This window comes from Poecilia mexicana, unplaced genomic scaffold (genome assembly GCF_051168715.1).
Source record: "Poecilia mexicana isolate PSO_F unplaced genomic scaffold, ASM5116871v1 scaffold_5, whole genome shotgun sequence".
NCBI classification, from domain to species: domain Eukaryota; kingdom Metazoa; phylum Chordata; class Actinopteri; order Cyprinodontiformes; family Poeciliidae; genus Poecilia; species Poecilia mexicana.
Window position 1 is genome coordinate 31,242,766 of NW_028263374.1, and position 22,543 is coordinate 31,265,308.

The following is a 22,543-nucleotide window of genomic DNA, read 5'->3' on the forward strand; positions in this document are numbered from 1 at the left end:
GTTCGGTCAGGTTCGGTCCGGTCAGGTTCGATCGATCCGGTTCGATGCGGTTCGGTCAGGTTCGATCCGGTTCGGTCAGGTTCGATCCGGTTCGGTCAGGTTCGATGGATCCGGTTCGGTCAGGTTCGATCCGGTTCGGTCCGGTTCTATCCGGTTCGGTCAGGTTCGATCGATCCGGTTCGGTCAGGTTCGGTCCGGTTCGGTCAGGTTCGGTCAGGTTTGATCCGGTTCGGTCAGGTTCGATCGATCCGGTTCGATGCGGTTCGGTCAGGTTCGATCCGGTTCGATGCGGTTCGGTCAGGTTCGATCCGGTTCGGTCAGGTTCGATCCGGTTCGGTCAGGTTCGATCCGGTTCGGTCAGGTTCGGTCAGGTTTGATCCGGTTCGGTCAGGTTCGATCGATCCGGTTCGGTCAGGTTCGGTCCGGTTCGGTCAGGTTCGATCAATCCGGTTCGGTCAGGTTCGGTCCGGTTCGGTCAGGTTTGATCCGGTTCGGTCAGGTTCGATCCGGTTCGGTCAGGTTCGGTCAGGTTTGATCCGGTTCGGTCAGGTTCGATCGATCCGGTTCGGTCAGGTTCGGTCCGGTTCGGTCAGGTTCGATCAATCCGGTTCGGTCAGGTTCGGTCCGGTTCGGTCAGGTTTGATCCGGTTCGGTCAGGTTCGATCCGGTTCGGTCAGGTTCGGTCAGGTTCGATCCGGTTCGGTCAGGTTCGATCGATCCGGTTCGATGCGGTTCGGTCAGGTTCGGTCAGGTTCGATCCGGTTCGGTCAGGTTCGGTCAGGTTCGATCCGGTTCGGTCAGGTTCGATCGATCCGGTTCGATGCGGTTCGATCCGGTTCGGTCAGGTTCGATCCGGTTCGGTCAGGTTCGATCCGGTTCGGTCAGGTTCGATCGATCCGGTTCGATGCGGTTCGATCCGGTTCGGTCAGGTTCGGTCCGGTTCGGTCAGGTTCGGTCAGGTTCGGTCAGGTTCGGTCCGGTTCGGTCAGGTTCGATGCGGTTCGGTCAGGTTCGGTCCGGTTCGGTCAGGTTCGATCCGGTTCGGTCAGGTTCGATCCGGTTCGGTCAGGTTCGATCCGCTCGTTGCTCTGCAGCAGCCGCAGGGTGCGCTTCATTTCAGCACCAGCGTCGCCTCGGAGCCGTCCTTCTTCTTCAGGTACAGCCCGGCCGTCAGGTGGTGCTCCCTCCGCAGGAAGGCGTAGAAATAATCCGACACCAGCAGGATCTGGACCGGAAGCAAAAACACATTTTCAGCAGAAACTAGCAGAAAGCTGTATTGTTTTTATTGTGATATAACTAGCAGGTGGTTTCCTCGGTTCCCAGACGTCGGCCTGAGCGTGGGGTGCAGCGATGCAGTGATTTTGGCATGTTTTCAGCCCCGCCCTCGCTGCTCTACCTGCGCCACGTTGAACAGCAGCGTGATGGCGTAGTAGAAGTTGGAGTTGGCGCTTCCAGCGTAGATCCAGAGATGCCAGAGAACCGGGAAGAGAGCGGAGCAGGCGAGCAGGACGCAGGAAACCAGGAAGATGTTCCTGAGGACTGGACAGGCAGGCAGGCGGCTCAGTAACACCAATAAATCAATAAACCACCAATAAATCAATAAACCACCAGTGAGGTCTACACATGGAAGAATCTCCACTAATGTTAATGATTTTGGTGATACTGAAGTGCAATAACAGATTTGCTGTAGAGAATCTGAACATAAAACTTTTGGCTAAAATACATTTTCAGAAATAAGATTTTTTTTAATCTTAAATACAAAATGCAGATATATTTTGTATGTTTTGGCTTCATTTCTGCTCCGGTGTGTCGATTCGTTGACTCGATATTCTCCGTTTAACGGTTAATCCGTGACTAAATTAGTTGAAGATTATTTGATTAATCGTTTGCGCTCCACTTCCTTCTTGTAGTTTTACTTTGGAACAAAAATAAACTTCAGCTGGAGATAAGCCCCGCCCACTAAGGCATTAAACACTTACCTGTGAGCTCAGGTGTCCACCCTGCGTACCTGGACGATTAGCTGTGAGTTTTTAAAATAATAATCTCTTTTGCCATTTATTATTAACAAAATTATGGAACAAAATTGAAAGTGGCATTTTGTGTGAAATGTTCAGTTTGTGAACGCACATCTACATCCTGAATGACATTTAAAGGGACGGTACCGTTTCCAGGTACGTTGGGTCGCCGTGTTACCTTCAGTTGTTATCAAAGTGTTATTTATATCAAATATGACTTAAAAGGAATACGACTTCCTTTAAATCCACTGGATGTTTGTTGAAAGCAAAAGTTTGTGCTGCATCTTAAATTCTAAAAGATTTTAACTCTTATCTTATTTTAAAGGGAATTTCCCTCGCCTGGTTTTAGTTGTTTTTAATGCGTTTGTGCATCAGCTGGCCGACCTGCTGACCCCGTTGACCCCGACCTGACGCCAGGTGTGCAGTAAACACTCACATCTGTGCAGGTGACTCCAGACAGGGAGGAAGGCCAGGTAGAGCGCCGTGTCGCCCACGGTGGGGTAAGACTTAAAGATGGAGATCACCGCCAGCTGCATGAACATCAGGAACACTGGCTGGTCCCTGCAGGACGACGCACACAGGGGCTTAGCGGGCGCAGGGAAAGGTCAGAGGTTAATGAGACAGGAGGACTGACTTCAGTTTGATGCACAGAGGGACGGTGTAGAAGAAGACGTTGATCTGGAAGACGCAGAGGAAGAAGAGGCGGAAATGCTCAAACATCTCAGCGAAGAAATACCAGAAGAGGCCGATGTTGGGCGTCAGGTCAGGAACCGAGAGGCTGCAAGAAAAAACAGGAACATGGAGCTGGACCAGAGGACAACATGTCCCACAGCGCTCTCTGCTGGAGAAACGGAGAACTGCGTTTCTATCTTCAGCAGTCAGGAAGGGTTGGGATGAACTTCATGCCCAATTCAGCCATCAGAGGGCGCTGCACTGCAACTCTGTCCTTATTTAAATCAAAAACTCCACCTCTAGTCAAGATCCAATTAAACGAAACACTTTCATTTGTTTGCATATTAGCCTCGGACCCAGAAAACCTTCATAGTGACGTTAAATTTAAAATGATCTTCTCCTGAGAAAACGTGTTCTCTGTTATGGAGCCTGTCTAAAGGAGCTTTTGACAATTTTTCTGAAAGAACATCTGTGAGGTCAGACTCTGATGTTGGATGAGAAGGCCTGGCTACAGAACCTGCTCAAATGTTTGGCTTTGTTCAAGTATGAAGAGCTCCCACCACAGGAAGTAAGAGATCAAGCTAAAAAAACACAGCATAATTTTTCTCTCCACCAAACTTTACACCTGGCAGTCAGGGAAATGCGGTTCTCCTCAGAACTCGTTTATTGGATTGGTTCTGATGGTCCAGAAATCTTCAGTTTGTTTTTCTGACTCACATGAAGCCGTAGACGGAGGGCAGGAAGTCCCAGGAGCCCAGCAGGAAGAAGGACAGGCAGACGATGACGAACAAACTGCCCAGGTACATGAACAGGTACTGAACCACGAACCACCAGAAGGCGGCGCGTCGCGGGTTCACCGGGACGTACTGGTGCTGAGGAGGGACACAGGCAGGAGAGAGGGCAAAACATGTCAGTGAAAACAGGAAGTAAGTACGCTTCCAAAAACAGGAAGTACGTTTCCAAAAACAGGTAGCACACTTCAAAAACAGGAAGTATGCTTCCAAAAACAGGAAGTACACTTCAAACAGGAAGTATGCTTCAAAAACAGGAAGTAAGTACGTTTCAAAAACAGGAAGTAAGTATGCTTCCAAAAACAGGAAGTATACTTTAACAACAGGAAGTACGTTTCAAAAACAGGAAGTATACTTCAAAAACAGGAAGTATACTTCAAAAAGAGGAAGTATGCATCAAAAAGAGGAAGTATGCTTCAAAAACAGGAAGTACGCTTCAAAAACAGGAAGTATGCTTCAAAAACAGGAAGTACGCTTCAAAAACAGGAAGTACGCTTCAAAAACAGGAAGTACACTTCAAACAGGAAGTATGCTTCAAAAACAGGAAGTAAATACATTTCAAAAACAGGAAGTAAGTATGCTTCCAAAAACAGGAAGTATACTTTAAAAACAGGAAGTATGTTTCAAAAACAGGAAGTATACTTCAAAAAGAGGAAGTATACTTCAAAAAGAGGAAGTATACTTCAAACAGGAAGTATGCTTCAAAAAGAGGAAGTACGCTTCCAAAAACAGGAAGTAAGTATGCTTCCAAAAACAGGAAGTAAGTACGCTTCCAAAAACAGGAAGTAAGTACGCTTCCAAAAACAGGAAGTACACTTCAAACAGGAAGTATACTTCAAAAACAGGAAGTATGCTTCAAAAAGAGGAAGTATGACTCAAAAAGAGGAAGTACACTTCAAACAGGAAGTATACTTCAAAAACAGGAAGTATGCTTCAAAAACAGGAAGAACGCTTCCAAAAACAGGAATTACACTTCAAACAGGAAGTATGCATTAAAAAGAGGATGTATGCTTCAAAAAGAGGAAGTACGCTTCCAAAAACAGGAAGTACACTTCAAACAGGAAGTATACTTCAAAAACAGGAAGTACGCTTCAAAAAGAGGAAGTACACTTCAAACAGGAAGTATGCTTCAAAAACAGGAAGTATGCTTCAAAAACAGGAAGTACACTTCAAACAGGAAGTATGCTTCAAAAAGAGGAAGTACGCTTCCAAAAACAGGAAGTAAGTATGCTTCCAAAAACAGGAAGTAAGTACGCTTCCAAAAACAGGAAGCAAGTACGCTTCCAAAAACAGGAAGCAAGTACGCTTCCAAAAACAGGAAGTACACTTCAAACAGGAAGTATACTTCAAAAACAGGAAGTATGCTTCAAAAAGAGGAAGTATGACTCAAAAAGAGGAAGTACACTTCAAACAGGAAGTATACTTCAAAAACAGGAAGAACGCTTCCAAAAACAGGAATTACACTTCAAACAGGAAGTATGCATTAAAAAGAGGATGTATGCTTCAAAAAGAGGAAGTATGTTTAAAAAATTGGAAGTATGCTTCAAAAACAGGAAGTACGCTTCCAAAAACAGGAATTACACTTCAAACAGGAAGTATGCTTCAAAAAGAGGAAGTACGCTTCCAAAAACAGGAAGCAAGTACGCTTCCAAAAACAGGAAGCAAGTACGCTTCCAAAAACAGGAAGTACACTTCAAACAGGAAGTATACTTCAAAAACAGGAAGTATGCTTCAAAAAGAGGAAGTATGACTCAAAAAGAGGAAGTACACTTCAAACAGGAAGTATACTTCAAAAACAGGAAGAACGCTTCCAAAAACAGGAATTACACTTCAAACAGGAAGTATGCATTAAAAAGAGGATGTATGCTTCAAAAAGAGGAAGTATGTTTAAAAAATTGGAAGTATGCTTCAAAAACAGGAAGTACGCTTCCAAAAACAGGAATTACACTTCAAACAGGAAGTATGCTTCAAAAAGAGGAAGTACGCTTCCAAAAACAGGAAGCAAGTACGCTTCCAAAAACAGGAAGCAAGTACGCTTCCAAAAACAGGAAGTACACTTCAAACAGGAAGTATACTTCAAAAACAGGAAGTATGCTTCAAAAAGAGGAAGTACACTTCAAACAGGAAGTATGCTTCAAAAAGAGGAAGTACGCTTCCAAAAACAGGAAGTAAGTATGCTTCCAAAAACAGGAAGTAAGTACGCTTCCAAAAACAGGAAGTAAGTACGCTTCCAAAAACAGGAAGTACACTTCAAACAGGAAGTATACTTCAAAAACAGGAAGTATGCTTCAAAAAGAGGAAGTATGACTCAAAAAGAGGAAGTACACTTCAAACAGGAAGTATACTTCAAAAACAGGAAGTATGCTTCAAAAACAGGAAGAACGCTTCCAAAAACAGGAATTACACTTCAAACAGGAAGTATGCATTAAAAAGAGGATGTATGCTTCAAAAAGAGGAAGTACGCTTCCAAAAACAGGAAGTACACTTCAAACAGGAAGTATACTTCAAAAACAGGAAGTACGCTTCAAAAAGAGGAAGTACACTTCAAACAGGAAGTATGCTTCAAAAACAGGAAGTATGCTTCAAAAACAGGAAGTAAACTTCAAACAGGAAGTATGCTTCAAAAAGAGGAAGTACGCTTCCAAAAACAGGAAGTAAGTACGCTTCCAAAAACAGGAAGCAAGTACGCTTCCAAAAACAGGAAGCAAGTACGCTTCCAAAAACAGGAAGTACACTTCAAACAGGAAGTATACTTCAAAAACAGGAAGTATGCTTCAAAAAGAGGAAGTATGACTCAAAAAGAGGAAGTACACTTCAAACAGGAAGTATACTTCAAAAACAGGAAGAACGCTTCCAAAAACAGGAATTACACTTCAAACAGGAAGTATGCATTAAAAAGAGGATGTATGCTTCAAAAAGAGGAAGTATGTTTAAAAAATTGGAAGTATGCTTCAAAAACAGGAAGTACGCTTCCAAAAACAGGAATTACACTTCAAACAGGAAGTATGCTTCAAAAAGAGGAAGTACGCTTCCAAAAACAGGAAGCAAGTACGCTTCCAAAAACAGGAAGCAAGTACGCTTCCAAAAACAGGAAGTACACTTCAAACAGGAAGTATACTTCAAAAACAGGAAGTATGCTTCAAAAAGAGGAAGTACACTTCAAACAGGAAGTATGCTTCAAAAAGAGGAAGTACGCTTCCAAAAATAGGAAGTACACATCAAAACCAGGAAGTACACATCAAAACCAATCAAAGCAGCGTACCTGCATCAGGTACAGCATGGCGGGGGCGCACAGCGTCAGAGGGTAGATGGACTGGTAGGTGGCCAAGCAGAGGAAAATGGCACTCAGCAGAACATTTCCTGAAAAACACAAATAAAATCAATAAAATCAAAGAATATGAAGATTAAACCACAAAGTTCAAACTATAATGAGAGGAAATAAACAATAACACTGGTCTGCTAAGCCATGGAAGAGAAATGCTGTGACAAAAACAAGGTATGCCAATGATAACTGTGGCAATAAATCTGAATAAATAAATAAAAGGTTTAGTGTGTGGCACTTGAGTAAATCTTGGAAAGCATTTCTGTCAGCATCACTTTAGAAAGGAGAGCCTGGCTGTGTGGTCGACCTTTTATGGTTGTGAGGACGAACAGAGAGAGGACGGCGTTGTTCAGGCCGCAGGTCGACTTGGCAACGCAGGACAAGATGGTGAACGGGTTCAGCAGGTAGCTGCCAGAGAACAAGAAAAAATGAAAACTGGGCATCAATTATCAGTTTAAACACTAAAAAATTTTAATCATGAACAAACATTGAGTTGAATAATAAACAGCATTATTTCAGGTGAGTTTCGTTTTTCTCCGTCCCACGTTGCGCTGCAGATGTTTTTGCAAAGTCATCGTTAACACATAAGGTCAGCTTCCTGATGCTCTCTGAGCAGTGAGAGCGCCCTCTACAGGCGCTCCAGGTACTTACAACATGGCTACTTTCAGGGGGATGTAGAACATCTCAGTGGGGCTCCTGATTAGCTCCAGGCAGTCTGCGGGGTAACGCTCCGCCTCCAGGGAAAACTTCTGCTTCCTGAACTGAAAAGCAACAGAAACAAAGTGTTTTATCACCGCTACACAACGGAAAGTTCACCTTTAAGATATATTAGATATACTGAGTGAGCATTAAACTCAAACAAGATTCTACTGACACATATGGAGCTTAATAATACATTTTAAATTAAACATTCACAAAATGTATTTTTCTTTACAGATTGATTCTCACCACTTGCTTGTTAAAGTCCTTCATGGCCACATAAAGAGCCACCGCTGTGATCACGTCCGCCAGCTAACAGGAAAACAGAAACCCACAACAATAAAAGAACTAAAGCTAAAGAGTTTCTCCACTCTGCAGTCATTTATTCCTCCTACCATGAATGTGATTTCTGCATAATCCACCAGAAAGTGAAAGAGGTAAATGATGAGAGGAGTCTGCAGAAAAGAAAAAGATCAAACATGAGACGTCGGGTGGAATAAATGTTGGATGATAAAATTAATCTCAGCTGGAATATAAAACAAAGAAACTGTTTTTCTCTGTAAGGAAAATTTCAAATACTCAAGCTCTTTAAGTTTTAATACTGAGGCAAAAACCGTACAAAATCAAACATTTTCACATTATATCCAAATCTACCTGTACTTTAAAATGGTTTTTAACCAACATGTGCATCAACAGCCAGATTTGACGTCTTACCTCGTGGAAAACATCGCCGGAATACGGAGAAACTCCCAGATCAAGCAGCGCTAAACCTTCGATAACTGACCAGAAACAGAAACAAAGTGGCTCTGTCACCGGTTTCCTAATGTAACCTCTGATCGAATACGTTTAATACGTTTAAAATAAAATAAGTCTAACACACTGGGATGAGCTGGATTCAGATAGAAACCAAATATTTCTGTATTTTTAATTCAAAATGATCACATCAAACTACACAAACTATGAACACATTTTAGTCACCAAATAGATAGAAATGATATTAGACAGACAGAATGCTGAAAGAAAATCCCCTTTTGTTTTTTTTAAGTACTTTTAAAATCTGACAACTAAAACATTTCAGTGGAGACACTTTAGAAAATGAGTTACAATTAACACTTGAGGCCAGAAACTGGACACATCCCATTTCTGATTTGATGAGAGTCAACGCATTTACATTTCAGACATAAGAAACAGATGCGGCCATATTTTAAGTCTTTGTCTTAGTTTGTGGAGATTTCTGAAAATCTCCACCAACTTAAAGTTTGGCATATGAAGCATCTAATGCAACTCTTTCAAACATGGGATGTCACTCATAAAATGAGTTACAACAACCACATTTAATTTCACTTTGGGATCCATAAAGTAGTTTTGAACTGAATAAATCTGAAAAGTATATATGGGACGAGTTAATTTAAATGTAAGCAGTTGCCAGGTTCGGTTCGGTCCTTCATTATTCTGGTTCTGCTGGTTGTTTAATCGCTGACACACAGAAACTCAGATCTTTGTTCAAACAATAAAGAAACACATCAATAATAATTTTATATGTTTAAAAGCATAAATTAAATCCCTGCTAATAGATTGTTCCGTGTAAAAACTGGGTTTTAAAAAAAGATTTATCTGTATGTGTGCAGGTTTTAGCAGATGAACCGGTTTGACTTCACCCGCTGTCATCGGAGCGGCGAGGGAACGGGCAGGAACGGAAGGCCTGGAAAAGAGGCCACGGAGCTCCGCTCCAGGCCGGCTTACCTCGCTTCCAGGCGGTGATCGGAGACACCACCTCCACCCTCTCTGCGATCAGCTCCGCAAGGCTGGATCTGTTCAGGGCCGCGCGGATTGTGACGGCTACAACCAGAAGCAGAGACAAGGGAGCCGCCATCTTCACAAGGAAGCGCTCTCCGCCCGACCTGCGAGGGGAATGATGGGAAATGCAGTCCTATTTAGGACCGCTGGTGATGGAAGCGAAGGAGCAAACAGACCTCCACCAAAAATTAAACTTACATTTAAAAAACATTTTAGTAAAATTGACAGTATAAATAACAATACTGACAGTATTACATTTAAATTAGCATTTTATTTTTGTATTTATTTCAGAAACTAATTAATTCTTAAACAAATATAAATATAATTATTTATCTTTTAAATAAAAATGTTTTGTTTTACTGTAACCATACAAAAAACACCATATATAAAATAATACGTAAAAACGGAACGATATTTCTTATACTAGTTCTGTTCCGGAAACCATATGTGTTGCATCAAAACAAATCGAACTTTTCCGTAAAGTTAGAAAAAAATAAAGCAGCAACTTTTTCCCCAGAGATTTCTCTCTGGAGAAAATAAAAGTAACTACGATTGAAAACTGTATCTGCAATACAACAATTTAAATAATGAATAATCATTAATTGAAACATTAACAATATGTTACTACTACTGCAACTAATTATTATTCTTATAATTATCATTACTTTGAAAATTAAATTAATGGTTCTCTCTCTCTCCGCACACACACACACACACACACACACACACACACATATATATATATATATATATATATATATATATATATATATATATATATATATATATATATATATATATATATATATATATAATAATTCCCTTCTCATCCTCTGCGGGTGGTCTCTCTCTCCCTCTCTCTCTACCAGAGGCCTGGGAGCTTCAGGTTCTCCTCCAGTATCTTGGCTGTGCCTAGAACTGCACATTTCTGGACTGAGATGTCTGATGTTGTTCCTGGGATCTGTTTGAGCCACTGCTCCAGTTTGGGGGTGACTGCCCCGAGGGCCCCGATGACCACAGGCACCACTGTGGTCTTCACCTTCCAGGCCTTCTCCAGTTCCTCTCTGAGGCCCTGGTATTTCTCCAGTTTCTCCTTTTTCCTGATGTTGTGGTCACTTGGTATTGCTACATCCACCACAACGGCTTTCCTCTGTTCTTTATCCACCACCACAATGTCCGGTTGGTTCTCCATTACCATCTTGTCTGTCTGGATCTGGAAGTCCCACAGGATCTTAGCTCGGTCATTCTCCACCACCTTTGGGGGTGTTCCCCACTTTGACCTCGGGGCTTCCAGTCCATATTCTGCACAGATGTTCCTGTACACTATGCTCGCCACTTGGTTATGTCGTTCCATGTACGCTTTCCCTGCCAGCATCTTGCACCCTGCTGTTATGTGCTGGACTGTCTCAGAGGCCTCCTTGCACAACCTACACCTTGGATCTTGTCTGGTGTGGTAGATCTGAGCCTCTATTGCTCTGGTGTTTAGGGCCTGTTCCTGGGCGGCCAGGATGAGGGCCTCTGTGCTGTCCTTGAGTCCAGCTTTCTCCAGCCATTGGTAGGATTTCCTGATATCAGCCATTTCAGTTATTTGTCGGTGGTACATCCCATGTAGGGGCTTGTCCTCCCATGATGGTTCCTCCAGCACCTTGTCCTCTGTTCCCCATTGTCTGAGACATTCGCTGAGCACATCGTCCATCGAGGCTTTGTCCTTGATGTATTTATGGATCTTGGATGTTTCATCCTGGACAGTGGCTCTCACACTCACTAGTCCTCTGCCTCCTTCCTTACGGCTTGTGTACAGTCTCAGGGTGCTGGATTTGGGGTGGAACCCTCCATGCATGGTTAGTAGCTTCCGAGTCTTAACGTCCGTGGCCTTTATCTCTTCCATTGGCCAGCTAATTATTCCGGCAGGGTATCTGATTACTGGTAAGGCATAGCTGTTTATTGCACGGATCTTGTTCTTGCCATTGAGCTGGCTTCTCAGGACTTGCCTTATTCGTTGGAGGTATTTGGCTGTGGCTCCTTTCCTTGTGACCTCATCGAGGTTGCCATTTGCTTGTGGTATTCCCAGGTACTTGTAGCTGTGCTCTATGTCTGCTATTGTTCCCTCTGGGAGTGAGACCCCTTCTGTGTGGATGACCTTCCCTCTCTTTGTAACCATCCGGCCACACTTCTCTAGTCCGAATGACATCCCAATGTCAGTGCTGTAGATCCTGGTGGTGTGGATCAGTGAGTCGATGTCTCGCTCGCTCTTGGCGTACAGCTTGATGTCATCCATGTAGAGGAGGTGACTGATTGTGGCCCCATTCTTGAGTCGGTATCCGTAGCCAGTCTTGTTGATGATTTGGCTAAGGGGGTTCAGGCCTATGCAGAACAGCAGTGGGGACAGAGCATCTCCTTGGTATATGCCACATTTGATGGACACTTGTGCAAGTGGTTTGCAGTTGGCTTCAAGGGTGGTTTCCTGTTGATGTTGTACATCTCTAAGCATTCAATGATCCAGGTATGTGGCATTGAGTCATAGGCTTTCTTGTAATCAATCCAAGCGGTGCACAGGTTGGTGTGTCGGGTTTTGCAGTCTCGGGCGACTGTGTGGTCTACAAGGAGTTGGTGTTTGGCTCCTCTGCTATTTATGCCGATGCCCTTCTGTGCCGTGCTCATGTATTTATCCATGTGCCCGCTTATCTTAGCTGCTATGATGCCTGACATGAGCTTCCATGTTGTAGAGAGACAGGTTATCGGCCGATAGTTGGATGGGACTGAACCCTTTGAGGGATCCTTCTGGATCAGGATTGTGCGCCCTTCAGTTAGCCATTCAGGGTGAGACCCGTTCTGTAGCAGCTGGTTCAGTTGAGCTGCCAGTCGCTCATGGAGGGCAGTGAGTTTCAATGCACAGTGGCATGGATCATGCCACTGTGCATTGCTGTTGTGGGACGCCTCCCTTTCTGCTCTGGTCTGCTCTGTTGTTATTACCCTGCCATTGAGAGTACACTTTAGCTGGTTGGGTGGAGAAGAGCCGGTTAATCCTCCTGGCTTCATTCTCTCTTGTGTATCTCTTTAGGCGGCTGGCCAAGGCTTGGAGCCTTTGTTTGGCAGTTTCGAGTGCTTCAGGTATGGGCATCTAGCTGTACTTCTTAGGTACTGGTCTTTTCATTGCACCTCTTTGGAGCTCTGACAGTTGGCTCACTTCCCTCCTTGTTATCTTGATCTTAGCCTCTAACCGTCTTTTCCATGATATATATATATATATATATATATATATATATTTATATAATTTTATATTTTTTGTTGGACAAATTTCCCTCTTTGTCATCTCAGATTTAAGGTTTACAACCATTAACCTCTGTCGGAATATGTTTTGGTTCAAGCCGTATAAGGTTCAATAATTTTACGAAATAATTTTATTGTATCGCTTCTGAAATTAGTTTGTAATATGACTAACTCGATTTGACAACGTTATTGTGCTTTTACTTTGAAATTCCCTGACAGGAAGTAGCTATGGTTGCTATGAGACTTCAGCGTAGACTTTCGTTTTCCTTTCCCCAGTTCAGATGCGGAGCTGGTATTGACAGATGGGAGAAAAATGGCTGGTTTAGAGGCGCTGTACACCTGTGTCGCAGATAAAATCGAGTGTCCGCAGGACGCCGTCGTGTGCTTCGTTCACTGGGAAATGATAAAGAATGGCTACCGGTGCATCGGATCTGGAGACGAGGTGAAAGAACAGGAAAATGGTTTTAATTTGATTAACCGTTGACCTGCAGAGGTTCGATTAGCGCCGAGCTCTGTCAATGTTTGGGCAGTTGAACATGACTAAAGGTCTCCAACTTGATTAACTTAATTAATAAAGAAATAAATTGATTAGTTTTTGTTGCCGAATTTAAGAGAAGTTGGGAAGCAGTAAAATGCTATAAGTGATCTATTCTTTAAGATGAGACGGATTTGTGACATTCAGGGAGAAATTAAACAGTATGTTATTTTAATGGAGTTATGTACAAGCTTAGCTAAAGTCTTCAGATTAACTTTTTAATGCGCATTGTTATCCGGGTGTTAATAATTTCAGTACAAAATACCAGACGTGTGTTAGCTTAGCATAAATCAGTCTGTTTTATTCAGACTTCCACGGGAAAACTTTGGAGATGTGAAAAACGTCGAGTCATCTTTGGGAGGCTAACGCAACTGCGTGAGGATAGACACTCTAATATGGTAGTTATTTTGACTGAGTGTCTTATTTCTCTTTTTCTCTGTTGTATTTTAGCCTAGCAGCCGTGATAAGAAGTCAGAGCTGCTTCCTGCTGGCTGGAGCAGCAACAAGGAGCTGTACAGCCTGCGCTACCAAACCGGCGACACGGACACCGTGATGGTGCTGAAGGCCATCGCTGTGGACTCCACGCTCATCTTCAACTTAATGGTAACTCAAAAAACAGGACAGGCTTCTCTCGGCAGTTAAAATGAAAGTATCTGATGCTCCCTGTGTGATTATTGAAGCTAATAATCACACAGGGAGCATCAGATACTGACGCTGCGCTGTTTTCCTCTTCAGTGTTTAAATCAGGTGAAACCGTCACGTTTAGCTCAAATGCAAGAACAAATTATTTATATTACCACTGTAATTATTTATAATAGCAAGTTCCCTTTGTATTTGATCATCTTTTAAACGCTGACTTTGGTCAAACATTTTGAGCATAAGGCTTGAACTTTGACCCCCAAATCCTAAAGGAGTTGAAAAGGAGGCGTCATGGAGCGTCCAACGCTCCGGCCGGCCAGGCTGCTGAAGGAGCAGCAGCAGATGAGGTGGATTAGCAGAGCTGATGATGTCATCAGGATGTTCCATCCATTTTCTTACACCCTCGACCCTGGAGGGATCAGGAGGGCCTTTTGACAGGCGGGGTCACCCTGGACAGGTCACCGGTCTGTCGCAGGGCAGCACAGAGACAGACAGGACACACACACACACACACACACGCACACACACACACACACACACACACACACCCCTAAGGAGAATTTATACAGGCCAATTAATCTAACAGTCATGTTTCTGAACTGTGGGCCGGGAATCGAACCAGGACCTTCATTGCTGCCAACTGCGCCACCGTGCAGCGCCACCTTCAGGATGTCTTACTGCACAGTATCGTCTCTTTTGAGCTTTAACATTGGAGTTGTCAGGCAGAACGTCTGATTAAAAGCTGCTGTTGTTTTGCAGAACTCCGGCACTAAGCAGGTTTCAGACCTGATGGTGAACGTCGGCGACCACGTCAACGCTGACCAGCTGCACACGTTTGACAGGTTGGTTTTTACCGGCTTCGTTTGTCTCACCTGAGAACTGAAAACTTCCTGCATACACACTTAGTTGTTTGAATCATTCCTACATATAGAAATAACACATTCTGCCAACAATAACCAGCTGGACAGGTAACGATATAAAACAAGATGCTGTTCCAGTAACAACCAGCTGGTCGGTGACGGAGCCTCTCTGTGCTGCAGCGCGTTCAGAGACGCAGACGGTTTGTCTGAGAAGGTGAAGGCTCAGCTGCTGCCCCGCCCAGAGAAAGCGCCGGAGCGCAGCAGACGGGAGGAGGGCGAGTCGTCTCAGAGGAGGACGGAGGAAGACGGAGACCCCCTGCGGCTGCCCTGCAGACACCCCCGCCACGGGCCGCAGCCTCACTGGTCAGTAAGCAACGGCGTCCAGGAAACCGCCTCGCTCTAATAAACTGTCTTCACTAATTGGTTTTATGTGTTTAATTACAGACAAGAGAATATTATCTAACACATATTTAATAAACCAATGTTTCCATTTCTCTTGTGACATTATTTTTCTATTAAATGTGGTTTTAGTTTCAGAATATGAAGATTATTCCTCTGATTAATAACTCAAAACACATCAGAGCAAAGATTCATCTGTAAATTCATCATTAGCTGCTAAAGTAGATAAAAAACATCAGAATGACCAGAAGGAAATCTTCACAAAGAATCACTAACAAAACCACTAAAATATAATTTTATTCTTCTGTCAATAGGTTGCAAACTGTCATTTTTAAGGCATTTTTCTAAAGACTTTAATGTCTTATTTGATGAAAATGTATAAAAGCTAAAAACTAAACTAAATATTTTTATTTAAAAGTCTAAACAAAATTCCTTAAAGTGTAAATTATAAAAATAAGTTTGCTTTTATGTGAACAAATTATATTTATCTGGACTGAAGGTAAAAATGAATCTTTGGGTTTTAAAGTTTGTTCATTTCAATTCAGCTCAGTTTATTTCTAAAGCGACAAATTCCCAGAGCAGCGGTGCCCAGAGTGGGTCCTGGAGACCCGGCGTGTTTTAGTCCCCCTGGTTCCAGAAACGACCTCGTCAGCAGGTCCGGTTCTCCTCAGGCCTCTAATGATCCGTCACTGGATCCAGGTTAAACCAGGGAGAGACGCAGGATGTCGGGCCAACAGGACCCACTTTGGGCACCAGAGGAACTCAACTAAAAATAATTTAAATCTGATTATGCAATTTATCCAAGTGATCAATCAAATCATTAAACTCAATTAATTATTCAAATTAGTTTAAATAGTTCCTGAGGAAACCGAACATTGATCCTCTCATCCTGACCAGCAGGGGGCGACAGCAGGAAAATCTCTTGTGTTGACTTATTGATTCCTTCGTACTGAACATGCACATGGTGACAGTGGAGAGGAAAACTCTCCTTTAGCAGGTAGAAACCAGGCGCAGGGGTTCAGCACAACCCACATATGGACGCCTCAGTCGCAGGTTCGATTCCCGGCCTGGCGACCTTTGCTGCATGTCTTTCCCTTCTCTCATTTCCCACTTTCCTGTCAACTAACTATCAAATAAAGGCCAAAAAAATCTTTAAAAAAACCAGAACCCGGTTTTTAAACGCAGCGGTCAGACGGTGATCGGTAGAACTCGTGTCTCAAGTTAAGACCTTAAAAACGTCTTAATTTCAGTTACAGACTGGAAGTTGGCCTGAAGTTTGTTAATCACAGATTTAACATTTTGTTAGCAATATTTAATGTTTTTTTTTTACTTTTCTGTCAGGCGAAAGTTTGGGTCTTCATTCGTCCTGTGACTGGAGGTGGTCAAGGCCACCGCTAACAGACCCTAGCTAGCTAACCTTTCTGTGCTTTTCATGTGTAAATTTGTGGGCGTTTGGCTGGACGACGTTCTCATCTGCAGTGAGAAACTCAAAGCTGAAACACAGCGTCAGTTCTTGGCTCGTTTTATTGTGATGCAGCTCTACAGTTAGTGGCATTAAAAGGTCTTAAAGCGTCTTAAATTTGACTTTCTGAAACGAGCAGAAACTCTGGAGGTTCAACAATCAGCAGCCAGTTAGAAATAAGCAGCTAAACCCAGAAGGCCTGAAACGTCTGATCAGCAGCTTCATTAGACCCAAACGTCTGAACCCAGAACGACGATGATTCATGTTTCTGTTTCTGAGGCACCAGAAATCGCATCTATCTGGGTCCATTCCCGGTTCTGTGTCTGAAGGTTCAGTCAGTTTGTTGTTTGATTCACATAGAAGACGATCACAGCAGAACGTCAGAATTATTTTCTTTAAAGATGAAGAAGGTTTTTTTACTGGAAGGGAAAATCAAACCAGAGAACGGATCGACTTCCTCCTCCGTCCTTTGAACCCGATCAGATGAGACGGCGGCCCTAGGTGGCTCCTAGGGGACGGAGGGAACGATGAAGACGGAGAGGACGATGAAGACGGAGAGGACGATGAAGATGGAGAGGACAGAGAGGACGATGAAGACGGAGAGGACAGAGAGGACGATGAAGACGGAGAGGAAGATGAAGATGGAGAGGACGATAAAGACGGAGAGGACAGAGAGGACGATAAAGACGGAGAGGACGATGAAGACGGAGAGGACAGAGAGGACGATGAAGACAGAGAGGACGATGAAGACGGAGAGGACGATGAAGACGGAGAGGAAGATGAAGACGGAGAGGACGATAAAGACGGAGAGGACAGAGAGGACGATGAAGACAGAGAGGACGATGAAGACGGAGAGGACGATGAAGACGGAGAGGACGATAAAGACGGAGAGGACAGAGAGGACGATGAAGACAGAGAGGACAGAGAGGACGATGAAGACAGAGAGGATGATGAAGACGGAGAGGACGATAAAGACGGAGAGGACAGAGAGGACGATGAAGACAGAGAGGATGATGAAGACAGAGAGGACGATGAAGACGGAGAGGACAGAGAGGACGATGAAGACAGAGAGGACAGAGAGGACGATGAAGACAGAGAGGACGATGAAGACAGAGAGGATGATGAAGACAGAGAGGACGATGAAGACGGAGAGGACAGAGAGGACGATGAAGACAGAGAGGATGATGAAGACGGAGAGGACGATAAAGACGGAGAGGACAGAGAGGACGATGAAGACAGAGAGGATGATGAAGACAGAGAGGACGATGAAGACGGAGAGGACAGAGAGGACGATAAAGACGGAGAGGACGATGAAGACGGAGAGGACAGAGAGGACGATGAAGACGGAGAGGACGGAGAGGACGATGGAGACGGAGAGGACGATGAAGATGGAGAGGACGATGAAGACGGAGAGGACGATGAAGACGGAGAGGACAGAGAGGACGATGAAGACGGAGAGGACGATGAAGACGGAGAGGACGATGAAGACGGAGAGGACAGAGAGGACGATGAAGACAGAGAGGACGATGAAGACAGAGAGGACGATGAAGACGGAGAGGAAGATGAAGACGGAGAGGACGATAAAGACGGAGAGGACAGAGAGGACGATGAAGACGGAGAGGACAGAGAGGACGATGAAGACGGAGAGGACGATGAAGACGGAGAGGACGATAAAGATGGAGAGGACGATGAAGACGATAAAGATGGAGAGGACGATGAAGACGGAGAGGACGATGAAGATGGAGAGGACAGAGAGGACGATGAAGACGGAGAGGACGATGAAGACGGAGAGGACGATGAAGACGATAAAGACGGAGAGGACGTAGCAGAGACGGATGGACAGAAATGAACTGAACGGAGAGAATTCGAGACGTAAAAACCGTCTGGAAACGGAAAACGCAGCGATGAGGAGAAGATCGGATCATCTGGATCTCAGACTAATCAGACAAAAACGTTACAAATATTTTATTGCTTTTATTTTTGAAACATTTTGGTGTTAAATTGGTTAGAAAAAGTTTCAGAGCCGATTAAAAAACATCCGAGTCCAGAATCCGTTTAAATTCACTTTATAGCATGAAAAGGTAACGGATCACTTCCTGTTGCATTTAAAGGGATCATAAAGTTTTTCTGGATCAATCATTAATGTCTGATCATTTTTATTTCATCAATAAAAAAACTAAACGTCTGTTGGTTTGTTTCAGGCCCGACCCGCTGAATCCTCCGTTCGCAGCCGGAGGAGCAGATCTGGATCCGTTTGGGTGAGTTCACATTCAATCTGGTTTAAACTTGAATCTGGTTTACAGAGAAAGTGAATCTGGACAAACATGTTGTTGTTCTGGGTGGTTCAAGCTGTGGGTCGGGGGCCGTTTGAAGGCCCTGGACCGGATGAAGCCGATTGAGAACAAAATTATTCCAGATGTTTTTTTATTCCTTTATTGGTTTTTGTTGTATTGAAATGAAACTTCCTGATGATTCAGTGGATAAAGGAAGATGATCAATATCTATATAGTATCTATATCTATATGTCTATATTCCAGGTCGGTGGGTGGGGGGGGGATGATCATGGACCCTCTGAGGTCCGGGTTTCCTCGCTCCGGCTTCGATCCGTCCAGCGGGATCCCAGACATCCTGCCTCCTGGAGCCGTTCCCCCGGGGGCCCGCTTTGACCCGTTTGGACCCATGGGACGCCACAGACCGGGGTGAGACACACACACATACACACACACCACCTTGTGTCTATCTGCACTGATTGAGATCGTATTGATCAACATAACAAACTGATCTAGAACGGATTAGGGTCAGTCTACGGTCTAGTCAAAACCTGGGGCCTCATGTCTGAAGCGGCGTACGCACTAAACAAGTGCAGCGCCATATTTGACGCACAAACCGGCAAAAATAAACATGAAGTTTGCGTCAAAGTTTGTGTAAATAGACTGACTTTTTCCCTGGAGTGAAAATGTGCTGCAGCCACACAAACTTCATCTGTGAACAATAATAAAATACAAAGAGTCAAAACTCTCATAAATCCACTGAAACCTGATTCAGTTATTAGACCATAAGCATCAAACCCGATGATTTTATGATTTTAATATTTTAGTGTTTAAACTGTGAAACTGAACCACATTTATCCTCAGACAATAACCTGAAAAGTAAAGAAACTAAATGAAGGTAAAACTTCCCTCTGAGGGAATAATAACTTCCTCAGTTTGTCTCATGAAGATGTAACTCATCGTCTGAAAGCATCTGAGGCTCATTTCATTCTGACTGGAGAGAAAACAGGCTGATCAGCAGATGGATCCACCAGGTTCGGTTCTGATCAGGAGACGATCAGGTCCATCAGCAGCTGATCCAGGTGAGCCGCTACCTGAGGAGCTTTGGCTCTGATGGAGGATTGATCACAGATCAGATCCATCTGATGGTCCATCAGCGTTTAGATTCATCCTGGAGCTCTGAGCAGAACTTAGAGCGGTACCAGCGGTACCGGTACCGGTCCAGCTGAAGCCGTCCTCCAGTGGAGCCGCCCGCTTTGTGAAAGCGCCTTATGGACAGAAAGCATCTCTACTCTGTGAATGCAGCTTCTGCTGCTGATTCCTGTCTGCAGAGCAAACGTCCACATTCAGAACCTCTCTGGTCTGTAATCCGGCTGGAGGCTCTGCTGCAGCAGGTCTGATGCAGCAGGTCCGACCCGGAGGCTCTGCCGCAGCAGCAGGTCCGACCCGGAGGCTCTGCCGCAGCAGCAGGTCCGACCCGGAGGCTCTGCCGCAGCAGCAGGTCCGACCCGGAGGCTCTGCCGCAGCAGCAGGTCCGACCCCGAGGCTCTGCCGCAGCAGCAGGTCCGACCCGGAGGCTCTGCCGCAGCAGCAGGTCCGACCCGGAGGCTCTGCCGCTGCAGCAGGTCCGACCCGGAGGCTCTGCTGCTGCAGGTCCGACCCGGAGGCTCTGCAGCAGCAGGTCCGACCCGGAGGCTCTGCTGCAGCAGGTCCGACCCGGAGGCTCTGCTGCAGCAGGTCCGACCCGGAGGCTCTGCCGCAGCAGCAGGTCCGACCCGGACAGCTTTACTCTTTACTTTTTCTTTAAAATGTATTATTTTTATTTTGTGAGATCACCTTATGAGCCCTGAAAGCAGCTTTTAAATAAACTGTATTATTATTATTATTATAAATACTTATTCTGCTACAAACAGTGACGTTGCCATGGTTACTGCTTCACGTGGCGGCAGACTTCTGGGTATTTATACTAATTTACATTAATATGTATTTATGGAGGCGACAGGCGGAGAAGCAGCTGCTCTGTTTGAAGCAGCTGACGTATAAAGCCGTGAACAGCCACGTCCGCACGGCTTTAATCATCCAGATTTTTTCTGTGCACCGCACTAAATTATTCTTTGATGATCAGATTTCAGTCTGGTTATTTCTGCCTGTTGAGCTGTAACGCCTCTGTCACTTTAAATAAACACATTCTGGCCACGCCCCCAACACATTCTGGCCACGCCCCCAACACATTCTGGCCACGCCCCCCCAACTCAATGTTTACACTCACACCTGAAAATGGCTGCATCAGATGCACAATTATACAACCGTAGATCTTTGAAGTGGAGCCCCTAGAGGCAGCAACTGACTTCTGGTTGGTCAACAACAAAACTGTTTTCCAGCAGCCATTGTACAGCAGGAAAACCATCTGACGAAACGCTGGATATCAGCTGGGGTTTCTAGGTAACGGTGTGTCTCAGCAATCGGCTCATCTCCAGTTTTAAACTGGAACTTATTGCCTAAAGCTGTGTGGATGTTTTCAGACTTTCACAACAAAAATGGCCAGAATGTGAAAGCTGTGACTTTGGACGGGATTTCATTTCCTGACGTTTTCCTGACGTCGGTGACGATGTTTCCGTTTCCTGTTTCCAGGCCCGACCCCGACCACATGCCGCCGCCCGGATACGATGACATGTTCATGTAGCACTCTGCGCCTTTCCTGCTTCCATTATTCCTGCTCACACCGCAGAACCGGGTCCAGGTCTGGTTCCGGTCCAGATCCAGTCTGGAACCCCCACGGATCGTCCAATGACAGGAGGGATTCTCTGAAAATGACAAATAAAATATTCACTCAGACTCCTTTAGGGTTTAGAAAAGTTTATGAATTTTTTTATTCTGTGCAGATTCAGATTGATCCTGACCCTTGACCCTGATCTGACCCTGACCTTTCTGCTCGTTATGATAAACGTACATATCTATAATTTCTTTCCTCTGAGTGAATTAAAGCGACGCCTCAGAGAGAAAACTCGTCACCTTCCAGGTTTGGATTATTTTGATTTGCAGAAACGTTTGGGAATAATTTCCATTTCTTTATAAAAGCAGATCTTCACTGTTAGATTTTTTGGGTTATTGATTTTGAATCATGGCTGATTAATAATTTCTGTCAAACATTCTAATAAAAACTGCAAAGTTATTACTGTTTTAGTTCTGCTTTTGCATCAAACTCCAACATTTTCATGGAAAACATTTTAATTCAGTGGAGAAAATGAACCTGGCTGGTTCCCCCGGCAGCCCGCAGCATCATGGATCCTCCACCGTACTTGACAGTGGAACTAGAAGTTTTTAAAAATCACTATTCATGAATTGTTTTACCTAAATCAAGCTGCTATATGAAAGGTTTCCTGTAAGTTAATTAGATATTTGCTCTATAAACTGTGTGGCGGTGAGACTTTCAGGCTGAAATCGACCTGCAGACTACCAACATGGCTGCCGTTTACCTTCATCAAAAATGTTTATGTTTAAATATCACTGCACCATAATCCGCTGCGGTTTCCACCTCCCTGAATTCAGTCAGCGCCACAGAAACGGTGACATCATCATGACATCATCATGACTCATCTGAAAGCAGATGATTCAAAGAAACTTCAAACATTTTAAATTAAATAAGTATATTTTTATAAAAAAGAAGTTGAGATGTTTAACCTGTTTTTCCATTAAATTCAGATGCTTCTCTGATTTTTGTGTTGCTGCCATTTTCATATTTTTTGTGTAATTTTTGGTTACTTTGGTTTGGACCACAGCAGTGTCTGGTTTAACTTCCTCTTCCTGTTTGG

General features: G+C 44.2%; 3 protein-coding genes across 3 annotated transcripts; 2 read left to right on the plus strand and 1 right to left on the minus strand.

The window, feature by feature from the left end:
- Nucleotides 1–927: 927 nt before the first annotated feature.
- pigu (phosphatidylinositol glycan anchor biosynthesis, class U) lies at nt 928–9,418 on the minus strand. Its single transcript, XM_014970617.2, has 12 exons — nt 9,243–9,418; nt 8,214–8,278; nt 7,895–7,954; nt 7,749–7,811; nt 7,452–7,561; nt 7,108–7,208; nt 6,741–6,838; nt 3,405–3,559; nt 2,650–2,793; nt 2,452–2,576; nt 1,397–1,539; nt 928–1,225 (listed from the first exon to the last, which is right to left on the minus strand). The coding sequence occupies exons 1-12, from the start codon at nt 9,370–9,372 to the stop codon at nt 1,112–1,114; spliced, it is 1,308 nt and encodes a 435-aa protein (XP_014826103.1). The 5' UTR covers nt 9,373–9,418; the 3' UTR covers nt 928–1,111.
- A 3,407-nt stretch (nt 9,419–12,825) lies between these two features.
- On the plus strand, nt 12,826–21,903 carry psmf1 (proteasome inhibitor subunit 1). Its single transcript, XM_014970619.2, has 7 exons — nt 12,826–13,008; nt 13,552–13,704; nt 14,500–14,582; nt 14,781–14,963; nt 18,663–18,719; nt 18,999–19,160; nt 21,363–21,903. Exons 1-7 carry the CDS (start codon nt 12,880–12,882, stop codon nt 21,412–21,414), a joined length of 819 nt encoding a protein of 272 aa, XP_014826105.1. The 5' UTR covers nt 12,826–12,879; the 3' UTR covers nt 21,415–21,903.
- On the plus strand, nt 16,034–18,644 carry LOC148159821 (uncharacterized). The gene is made up of 2 exons (XM_088005955.1): nt 16,034–16,052; nt 16,950–18,644. Exons 1-2 carry the CDS (start codon nt 16,034–16,036, stop codon nt 18,308–18,310), a joined length of 1,380 nt encoding a protein of 459 aa, XP_087862081.1. The 3' UTR covers nt 18,311–18,644.
- Nucleotides 21,904–22,543: the final 640 nt, after the last annotated feature.

What these genes read in the sequence shown, in the direction of transcription:
- pigu (XM_014970617.2), bottom strand. Translation starts at nt 9,372, where the DNA reads ATGGCGGCTCCCTTGTCTCTGCTTCTGGTTGTAGCCGTCACAATCCGC. An exon ending in CCGGCGATGTTTTCCACGAG is followed by an intron (nt 7,955 to 8,213) that starts GTAAGACGTCAA and finishes TCTTTTCTGCAG; the next exon opens with ACTCCTCTCATCATTTACCT. An exon ending in CCCTCCGTCTACGGCTTCAT is followed by an intron (nt 2,794 to 3,404) that starts GTGAGTCAGAAA and finishes TTTTTCTTGCAG; the next exon opens with CCTCTCGGTTCCTGACCTGA.
- psmf1 (XM_014970619.2), top strand. Translation starts at nt 12,880, where the DNA reads ATGGCTGGTTTAGAGGCGCTGTACACCTGTGTCGCAGATAAAATCGAG. An exon ending in CGCTCATCTTCAACTTAATG is followed by an intron (nt 13,705 to 14,499) that starts GTAACTCAAAAA and finishes GTTGTTTTGCAG; the next exon opens with AACTCCGGCACTAAGCAGGT. An exon ending in GCAGATCTGGATCCGTTTGG is followed by an intron (nt 18,720 to 18,998) that starts GTGAGTTCACAT and finishes TCTATATTCCAG; the next exon opens with GTCGGTGGGTGGGGGGGGGA.